The 10,458-nt window shown below is 63.7% G+C and overlaps 1 protein-coding gene across 1 annotated transcript in view; it reads right to left on the bottom strand.

The window, feature by feature from the left end:
* Positions 1-3,507, bottom strand: part of Cbfa2t3 (CBFA2/RUNX1 partner transcriptional co-repressor 3) — a 54,014-nt gene extending 50,507 nt beyond the window's left edge. The window contains exon 1 of the mRNA XM_019207930.2: positions 3,306-3,507. Within this exon, the coding sequence (XP_019063475.1) occupies positions 3,306-3,381 (76 nt within the window). The 5' untranslated portion in view covers positions 3,382-3,507. The remainder of the gene's footprint in view (positions 1-3,305) is intronic.
* Between the last annotated feature and the right edge of the window lie 6,951 nt (positions 3,508-10,458).

The raw sequence follows: 10,458 nt of genomic DNA on the forward strand, positions 1-10,458 counted from the left end.
ACAAGCCTCTCTGATGCATCCTTCTCTGAACAGGGTTGCAAGAAGATGCCACCCTAGGACAGGCTCGGCAGGTACCTGTGGTGCTGTCACCTGACTGTACACCAGGGCCTGGCTGGAGCTCTGGGGAAAATGGAGATGTGGTTCAGCAGAGGCTTTGAGGTTGTGACAGGCATCCTCCCAGGGGGGCCTGAGCAGACACAGGAACGGGATTCCACAGAGGGGATGGTGCGTGCAAAGGCCTTGTGGTGTCTACAGATGGGGTGGCCACAGAGGAAAGGGGCCAAGTGGCAGAAGGAAGGCAGGCAGAGGACAGTGCATGGACCTGGAGGACCCGGGCTTTGCTCCACCCCAGACCTGCTCCGGGAGAGTCCTGTAGCCTCCATTCTGAGGGGGCTGCTTGTGTAGTGCCTTGGTGATGAGATTGTGTCTCCTCCCTCTAGCCCCACTGCCCCACAGAGATGACAGCCTGAGCACTGCACAGGGAGCCCAGACTGGGGCTTTGCTTTTGGCCCATGTGCTCACCCACCGGAAGTGAAAGTGGGGAGGCCTGAGCCCTGGCCCACCCCATGCCGTGGTGAGAAGTGAAAGTCGCCCCAGCCTGGACACCTGCAGGGGCCACTTCCTCCGAAAGCGGGTGCCCGTTCTGGGCTCTGTCCTGCCTTTGCTGCCTGTCACCCAGGGACCGCAGAGGGGGGCCGTTGGGAGAAGACTCTGGCCCTTGGCACAGGGTGGTAGACTGCGCCCTGTCTGGTCCAGCCCTGCCCCTCGCTGTCCTGCATCCCCACCCGCAGGCCGGGTCTCGGTGCCCTGGGGGACGGGGCCTTGGGGAAGCTCAGGGTCTGCTCCGAGCCAGTGCGGGCAGCTGGCTCTCAGGGCGTGTCTGACACCACCCCAACCACCTGGGCAGGAAGAGGGCAGGGGAGGTGGGCCAGCCAGGCCACTCGGCCATCACTGGGCCCTGGGGGGGGCAAGGATCAGCAGGTCAGGTGAAGATACAGGGTCAGAAGTCCCCACAGGGCCCCATCCCTCCCTCAGAAAGCTGTGGCCTCGGTGTCCCCCCACGCTCTGAGCCAGCCCCCAACTGGGTTCGGCCCCTCCGCGAAGACACTTGTCCCCCTTTGGCCCTGCATGCCGTGCGTGTGGTCGTCACGGCTGCCCTCTGCCCCTGCCACAGTGCCGAGGACCGGACGTGGCAGCAGAAGGGACAGGGCTGAGCCACACTGGCCCGCCCTACCCAGGACCAGCGCCTCACTGAGAGCGGCAGAGGGAGGCTTGGGGGAGAGGAGACGGCGGCAGACAGAGGGACAGGAGTGACAGCCAGGCAGGACGCCTGAAGCCACCAGGCCCGGGCGTGGTTTCAGACCCTTGGCCTCCAGGCCACATTTCTGTGCCCCGCGTGCACAGGTGAGGGCCAGTGTCCCTTGGGATTCGTGCTCCGTCTAACTCTGCAGGTGGTTGCTCGTGTCCCTCCCAGCGGGGGGCACAGCTCCCCAGGGGACCCACGCACACCCTCCATGCTTTTGCACATCCTTTGTTGGCTCCAGCTCCTCACATGACACAGGTGCTGCATAAATGGCTGGGACCCTGGGCTGCGCAGGGGAGCAATGGGAACCAGCCTGGAAGGTTCAGTACGGACACCAGGGCTTTCCGAATAGCCCTGCCCTGTGGAGTGAACCCACAGGTGAGAAAGCTTGGGTGGAGTGGGGCTGGGGCAACTGCACTTGCTGCAAAGTCTCAGGAAACTAACCTGGCAGAGGAGCAGATCGCACAAACCAGCCAGGAGGAGGAGGAGGAGATGGCGGAGACAGCCGTGCTTACAGTGAAACTTGCTGCCTGCCCCCCACTTTCCTTTCCAAAGGACCAGCGGCCCGGGCTCAGTTTCCCCCTTGTGCCTCCTCTGCAGCAGGCCAAGCTCTCCAGTGAGTCCTTTCCAAGTCTGTGTCCCTGGTGCTCTGCACTTTGTACCGGGTGGGAAGGCCAGCCACTGTGCTGCCTCAGCCTCCTTGCCGGGTGCCCACCCAGCTCTGCCGCACAGTGGGTGCCCTCATAACTTTGAGCTGCACACACGCCTCTCAAGTCTGCTGCACTCTGGCTTGGCGACGGACCGCGGCCCTGCTGATCGGTGTTGGGGGTCCCTTGAGCTGCTTCAGCCTTGCAGCACCCCAGCCTGAGTTCACAGCGGTCACCATGGGACGCTCCCCGGCCGGCACAGGGGTGGAGACCTCGCCCATGACTCCGGGGACTTGGAGAGGGTCACCCTACTTCCAGCCCAGGTCTCGCCGGCCTCCAGGGTGGAGGAGGCCTTGTGGCCTGTCCTGGGCCAGAGCTGCCGGCCGCTGTGTGCCGCGCCCCGCGCTGCCCTGCTGGTGCTCTTTGCCATGGTGAGTCACATGCCTCCCATCGGGTCCTGGGGTTCATGGAGTGACACGAGTGCCTCCCGCCCGGCAGACCGCGGCTGTGACGCACAGCAGGCTGGCCCTGACCTCTGCTGGGCAGCGCCCGTCCAAACACACCTCCGTCCACAGCTCTCAAAGCCACCACTGCCCCCTTCCCGCCTCAGGGAGCCACACCCCTGGAAGCAGAGGGGCCTGACACCCAAGGAAACTGAGGCCCGGCGAGGGGACCTGGCCCAGGGTGTGCAGCTGTGGGCAGATGGGGCCCCGGCTGGGTTGTAGGTGGCACCTCATCCTCACCTGCACCCTGGGGTTCCCCCCTGGGAGAAGCTGGCCGGCCCTGTACCTTGCACCTGAGCCCCTGCTGGCTGCTGCACTCTCGGCTCTGCGTGGAACGCTCTGGCCCCAGCTGCACTGCCCCGGCTGGCAGCAGAAGCCCTGAGAAACGAGGGCCTGCAGCTCAGAAGGGAGGCCACGTGGCCAGGGCCAGTGCACAGCCGTCCACCTGCCTGGGAGCTCCAGGCCCGAGCTGTGCCTGCCAGACTGGGTGCTGCGAAGGGGCTTCTCAGAGCCAGCTGTTCCCAGGAGAGGAAGGGGCCACCGGGCCAGCCTCTCGCCTAGGCCTCAGTTTCCTCATCTGGCTATACAAAGACTCTGTGCCACCAGCCCCGGTGGAAGACGTGGCCACCCCTCCCGCATGGGCCGGGAGGGCCTCTGGGTGGGGCTGGGACGCAGGCTCAGCACCTGCCAGGCTCACCGGCCACCTGCCCCAGCTGCAGCACTGCCGTGTTGATGTTTGAGGTGGGGCGACGGCCACGCTGTCAACAGAGCTGGGCAGGTGGCAGCCCGGAGACGCCACCTTCCCACCACCTGCTCCAGCGGCCTCAGTCTTCCCGGTCGCCAGCTTCTTACCTGGGCTGCCCTTCCTGGGCCCGCGGGGCACAGATGCCAGGGGCCCGCTGTCCAGCGTGGAGGACGCCTCTGCCATGCCTTGGCCAGGCCCGGGCTGTGGGGTGCTGGCCGCTCTCAGGAGTCGGTCCTGAGCCCTTGGCGACGGTAGGGACGAGTGGGCAGGGCCTGTGCCTGACCCGGAGCCTGCACCTCTGTCTCCAGCAAGCTCCGAGCCCTTCTGGTTGCCGCCGGCCCTGGACCCGGGCTGCGGGTCCTGGGGAAGGGGCGGGAGGCCGCGGCTCATGTGATGGGGCGGGCTCGGGACGGTGGGGGGTGGGGGCAGCCAGCTGTGTCACCCTGATAATGCAGTGGCCATGCAGCTGCACCCTCGCTTCCCCTACAGGAACCATCTGGGCCCTGCCTGCTGCCTCCCACTCGCCCACTCCGCTCTGACTTTCCAACAACTTCCTCTCCCAGCCCGCGCCCCCAGCCTGCAGGTGTGGGGGCGTCTCTGTGACCTCGGGCAGTGTCCATCCTGGGCAGGGCCCCTGGAGCGCTGCTCGGCTTTCTCAGGCCTGGGGACTCCTCACCTGCCCAGCCCACCTGCCCCAGTCACTCAGCTGCCTTTCTTCCTTTGCCCCCCACCCCGGCAGTTGGTGCAGCAGCAGGGCTGGGTGAACCACAGACAGCAGCCTGGTGGGGTGGGACCAGCGGACGGGCAATGTGCCCCAGAGCTGGCAGGAAAAGCCGCTTCCTAGAGGGCTGTGTCAACTGTCAAGGGTGGGCAGGAGCAGGTGGCTTCACAGAAGGGCGGGTCTGGGTGCTGCCGGAGCCCCCGGGACACAGCTCCGCGGTGTCAGGAAGCCTGGGCTGTACTGGGCTGCGCTCCTGTTTTGACGGGTGTGACTTTCAGGCTGTTGGTGCTGGCACAGTTAATGTCCCAGGTCTCCTGGCAGCCTGGCACAGTGTGGCATCCTGGGTCACAGTGGGTCACGGCTTTGAGTGAGACGCTGTCCAGCAGGGACTTCTTGGTGCCAGCCTAGCCCTGCGCTCCCATGACTGGGCAGCGGTCTGCGTCACCACACACCCTGCACCCCAAGAGGGCCGTGCCTTCCCAGCCCCAGCCCGAGGTCCCTGCTGGCCTAGTGTGGTGGTGCTGGGGCCTTCGGGAGGAGCAGCTGCTCTGCATGTCTGTGTCACTCCCACCCTGCAGGGGTCCCCGAGCGAGGGAGCCTGAGGCAGAGCGAGGCCATGGCACAGCCAGGCCGGGGCAGGTGCCCTGCTGCGCACCTCCATCCCAGGACTCTTCCTTTCTCTGCCCTGAGCTCCCTCTCACCTCCTCCTGCTGGGTTCTGGGCTCTGATGGCAGTGGGAGGAAAGAGTTGCCCACAGGCCAGGCTACTGGCACCTGGGTGCTCCTTACTCCCCTCACCCTACCGGGCAGTTGGGGCTGTGGGGAAGCAGACGTTGGCTGCGGCTTTCTGAGCCAGGCGGCCCAGGAGATAAGGAGCCAAGAGGAAGCGGCTGCAGGGGCAAGAGGGGCCACAGCCCCGAGACCACCCCATCTGCTGCCACCCCAGAACCCCCTGACGCACCTCCTCTCATAAGCTGCTCTGGGATCCGTGGGCCAGACAGCCCCTCCCGCCCTCCAGGAACCCTGGAGATAACACCCCGGATAGAGCCTGCAGGGCAAGGGGTACTGCCCCTGGGGATGGGGAATTCCAGGCAGGGCTCTGTCGGGGGCACCCGCAGCCCTTGGGAATCTTCAGGGAATTGGGGGCAGTGGGAAGAGGACCTGGACTGGGGTTGAGAGGCTCTCTAGGGAGGGGTCTCCCAGCACAGTGAACCCCCATCTGCTGGGGGAGTAGATGGATGGATAGTGGATGGATGGGTGGGTGGTGGATGGATACACAAATGAATTCAGTACGGATGGACAGTGGGGCGTGGTGGTGCACACCTGTAATCCCAGCACTGGGGAGGCCAAGGCAGGAGGATCACTGTGAGTTCAAGGCCAGCCTGGGCTACATAGTGAGTTCAAGATCAGCTTGAACTACAAAAAAACAACCACCCCCAAAAAGCAGAACAAAACAACAGCAAAGAAGGATGGATGGGCAGATGGATGGGTGGGCGGGTGAGTGAAGACATGGTCCCAGGCAAGCCCCACGTTAGACCACTTTTCCAAGGAAGGAGGCCCCTGGGGTGAGGTCCCTGTTACAGAGCCCCGAGACCTAGACTCAGTGCCCTGGAGGAGCTGGGCTGGGGCCTGAGGGCCCTGCCTCTGTCCTGTCTGGGCCCCAGGTAGTCAGGAGAGGCTGGCTGGCCCGATGCAACGCGGAGAGACTCAGCAGCACCCCAGAAGCCAGCGGGGGTAGGATTGCTTTCTAAGGTCCTGACTGGGGCATGGGCTGGCCCCGAGCCCGGGAAGGCTGGGCTGCAGCTGGGGTCTTCACAGACCCTCTGGGATCTGGGGTTCTGTGGCGTCTTCCCCCAGTGACACTTTCCCATTACCTTCTGGGGCTCAGGGATGGTTGAGAGCCTCACGTATGCTACTCAGGGCTACACTCCAGCCAGCTCTCTTTATCTCTTATTTTGTGACAGGGTCTCAGTAAGTCATCCTGGGCTGGGTTTAAACTTAAAATCCTCTTGCCTCAGCCTGCTGAGTAGCTGATACTGCAGATGTCCTGGTTCTAGAAGATGTGAACCCTTCATTAGCTGTGTGGAAAGCAGGGAAGAGCAAGAGTCACAATGAGGTGGGAACGCAGTTGGCCCGGAACACCCTGACATCTGCAGCTCTTTGTGTGCCAGATCCTCAGCACAGCAGCCCTCAGGTGGCGCCCACCTGTGGTTAAAGGAAAAGGTGAGGCAGGACAGAGGCCCCTGTGCCCTGCAGGGTCCTGGGCAGGGATGGGTGTCACTGTCTTTGCTGGGTGCTCTCTGGTGGGTTTGGCCTCTCCCCACATGGCAGGGGGACTGGAAGCTGTAAGGTCGGCCTAGTGCTGCCAGGTGAGACAGGAACACACATTACGTCCTGCCATCTTGTCCTGCCCACCTCAGGGTGGCACTCTGGGCGAGAAAGTTTGTCCTAAACATGGCCTAAGTCCATTCCCCTGGTGATCCAACCGCCGGGGCCAGGACCCCGCCTTCCCAGACTTCCACACAATCCTCTGTTGCGTAAAAACTCCTACACGCCTGTGGGAGTCCGTAGGAGCAGCCCTCACACGCTCAGGGTCAGGGCCTGTGTTGCCAGGCTGGGGGCTGGTTTCCCTGGATCAGAGGGAAGGCAGGAGGAAGGGCGTCCCCCTGGTCTTGGCCTCGTCTGAGGCTGCTGGGCAGGCCTCCCCAGGGAGGGGGAGGCTGAGCCAGAGGACTTGCCCCACCGGCTTCTGAGCCTGGCAGCCAGTGCGTGACATCCCTGAGCTCGGGGTTGAGCTCAGTGGCTGCTGTGGGGCAGGGATTGGGGCCCAGGCCAGTCCCCTCTGCAGGACCCTGGAGGAGCCCTCCTTCCTGTGACCTGGCACCAGGGCCAGGCCTGTGGGCACCTCTGCCCAGTGCTGTTTCTCAGCTGTCCCAGGGGGGGTCCTTGCCCTGGTTTCTTTCTGACTCGGGCCGGGGCCTGAGGTTCACATGCTCAGCCTGGCTCAGCCTCAATTTCACTGCCCATGGGCCAGCTGGAGGCTCTGCGGCCGGAGCAGCTGCTGTGCCAGGAGGGGACCCTCTGGGCACAGACCCTGCTCCCCCACACCCTCTCTCTCCTCCCCACCCATTTTGGTGTTAAAGGGGAAGAGACTGGTGTGGCTGCCACGTGGTCTAGAACCTTCTGGAATGTTCTGTCCACACAGTCCCGAGCCTGGGACCAGGCAGATGCAGCCCCTCAGCAGCACTGACCTAAGGAGGGTGGCGGTGCCCTGTGGCTGAGGGCCTCACCACCAGGTCACCGTGGACCTGCCCTCGACCCCCCACAGGGCCCGGGGGACGGGAACCCCCACATCCTGCCTGAAACCCTGCCCCTTGGGAGCACGGGCACTGATTATGATGCTGTCCTTGAATGGACCTTGGAGTTGGGTCAGAAGAATAAACAGCCTGTGTTCAGCATGAGAAACGTTTTGTTGGGATAAATATTTAAATGTCGCATTTCTAGATGCCGAGGGACTCTGACGCCATGCACTGTGGGAAGGGTGACCCCAAGCACCTCACTTGGATCTGTCTGCACACAGCTCCCTGATGCTGCGAGCCGTGGGTGGTGGGTGGTGGGGTCCTCTGCCACCGGCATCTCCTGCTGGCCTTGAGTCCAGGTCTCTTGAGCGACCTCGAGGCCCTAAATTAGCGGAGGAGTCACCTCCACAGCGGGTCTCTTACCCTCTCTTCCCTCCAGCTTTTCTCCAGCTCACATCCTATGGCGGCCTGGACCCAGAGGCCCAGCCAACTGCCAGCCAGGTCCACTCTCTGCCTGAACCAGCTGGTGTCAGGTGTGCCGGCTGTCCTATGTCCCCGTGTCCCCGTGTCCCCGTGTCCCTGTGTCCCGGGGTCCTCCAACCCTGCCACTCCCGGGGGTCTTGTAGACCATGCCTACATCGATGTGGGCTCTGACACACCTGTGGGGCCTCTGACTCACCTGTGAGGGCTCTGACTCACCTGTGGGGCCTCTGACACACCTGAGGGGGGTCTGACACACCTGTGAGGGCTCTGGCACACCTGAGGGGGGTCTGACACACCTACCCTGTCCCACCTTGGGGCTTTGACTCCTGGGCCCAGACTGTCCCTCTGGCTGTGCCTCTTCCTGCCCAAATCCCAGCTCTCAGAAGGTAGGGTGGAGGTGGGAGGGCTCCAGGTCCCAGGACCTGTGGGAATCTCACCCTTGCCGGGCTGTGGCAGGGGCAGCTCTGAGGCCAACATTGGTGAGGGAACCTTTTCCTGTCACCTGTCTGTGAGGACACAGGCGCCCTGCTTGGTTTGTACACACACCCCCTTGGGGCCCAGGAGGCCGGGATGGCCTGTCCCTGCTCTGGGAGGCCTGACAGCCAGGGGCCGCCCCCTGTGTGGAGACAGAGCCAAGTGGAGCCAGTGATGGTGACACTTCTGGGCCTCAGGCTCCCAAGCTTCTGAGCCCCCCAGTACCCCTGGCCCCATGCTTGTTCTGTGGGGAACTCTGTGCTTTCTAGTATTTCTGGATTCAGAGCCATGCAGCATTCACCTCTCTTGCCACTGAATTCCTGTGTGGCTTTCGGTCCTGTGGACAGCAGTGGCTTGGACACAGCTGCTGGGGCGGTTTCTTCCTACTGCAGATCCAACCCTGTCCCAGCCCCATGGTGTAGGGGCTGCTGACAGCCGGGTTGGAGAGGCCCAGCCCTGGCCTTGCTGCTGTGAGCCGTCGCCCGCCCTCCTGCTGGTCTTCTGTGCCCCTTTGCCCCAGCTCAGGACCTGGCCTCTTGGGCATGCATAGAGCAGCAGGGTCTTCTCACTCTTTGTCCTGGGCCTCCCTCCTCCAGAGAGGTGGTCCAACGGGTGCTGGTGCTCTGCCTGCCCTGTTGGTGTCCCCACCAGTTCTGCTCTCTGGAGACACTTCCTGTCCTCTCCTGCTGCAACCCACCAGAGTGGCCGGCCTGTCACTCTGCTCTGGTCAGACCAGGGTTGAGGATGTCTCTGTCCTGGGGGGCAGGGTGGGTCTCTGTCCAGGGGAGCCCCATGAAAGCCAGAACCTGTTCACTTCCTTTGAGGCCCTGGATACAGCCATTCCTGAAACCCTCATGTACGTCAGCATGGTCCTAGAGGAGCTGAGTCAGTGTGAATCATGTCCTGGACCCTGGGAGTCAAGGCAGCCCTGGGTGGGGTCACACTTTGGGAGCAGCTGAGGTCAGAGCCCCAACTTGTGGCCATGGGCACCCTGCCCTCAGTGGGTGGAGTCTTTCTGATGGGTGCCTTGGGCCCCTCAGTGGGTGGAGTCTTTCTGATGGGTGCCTTGGGCCCCATGGCTGTTTGGGTTCCAGATGCAGGGGCACACTGGGCCTGGCAACTCCTTGGCCCAGTCCTGCTCAGCCTTGCTGAGGTCCCCGTCTGAACCCCACTCTGTTTCCTGCCCAGCAGATGTCAGATTCCATCATCATGCCTGGCCCGCTTGTTGGAGCAGCAGTGTTGTGTGTACAGCGTCACCCCCGCGGGGTCTGTCCCCAAGGCCAGAGCTGGGGGCTCCCCACAGGCTGGGCCAGAGTCTGTGGCTGAGAGGGAGATGCCAGGCTCGGCTTCTGGCCCCATGTGAGGCATGGCACCCGGCTGCAGCTCTGCCAAGGTGGGAGTCTCCCGGCCTCCACCGGCCTGGTGCCTGTGCCTCTGTGCGCATGCCCATCTGTGTGGTCTGCATGTGAACGCATGGGTGTGAGTGTGTACATTGCTGGTGTTTTGAGCCCCAGGTTTGGTGGCTGTCACTGAGCATCTCTGTTTGCAGAGGGGAAGCCGGGGCTGGCGGTGCCTGTGACCCCTGCATGGCAGGGGCTGGCAGTGCTCTGGCCGTGTCCTCCCTGCCGACCCATCACCTTGAGCAGGCACAGCGCACACAGATGACAGAGGAGCTGGGTAGGTCTGAGGGAACCGAGGGCACGAGGGACGGGAGACCCAGAGGAGGGGACAGTGCAACCTGCCGTGCCTGGGAGCAGGGCCGAGGCGGGAAGCGCAGCCACGCAGAGGGCCCATGGGTGCCCAACCTGCTGCCTGGCCCTGGCCCTCCAGCCTCGGTGCTCCCGGGAGTTGAGTGGCTCCAGGGGTGGGGACGGACGCTGAACGGGATTGTGGCCGAGTGCAACACAGGGACATAGGTGGATGTAAATATTTTCATCAGTGAGAGCAGCTGGGAGGCGAGGCTTTATCAGAGCATCTTGGAGAGGCTGGGGCTGGGCCGCGCCATCCACCAAGGCGGACAGAGGCTGAGGCTGACTGCGTGCCCACTGCCCCAGCCTGGGCCCAGAGGGAGGAGCCTGGGGTGTCCGCCCAGCTGGCTGAGGGACCAGGCCGGTGCAGAGCAGTGCTGGCTCCCGTCCACCACCTCAGCTGTGCCCACAGCCCCGTTCAGAGCCACAGCAGCCCCCAGTGCTGGCCACTAAGGACTCCTTCATGACCCTCCCCACTGCCCCCACTGCCTCCTCCGGTGTCCTGCAGTTGCTGATTGGAGCTGGAAGCCCTTGGA

The sequence above is a fragment of the Fukomys damarensis genome, unplaced genomic scaffold, assembly GCF_012274545.1.
Source record: "Fukomys damarensis isolate Sample0158 unplaced genomic scaffold, DMR_v1.0_HiC HiC_scaffold_32, whole genome shotgun sequence".
NCBI classification, from domain to species: domain Eukaryota; kingdom Metazoa; phylum Chordata; class Mammalia; order Rodentia; family Bathyergidae; genus Fukomys; species Fukomys damarensis.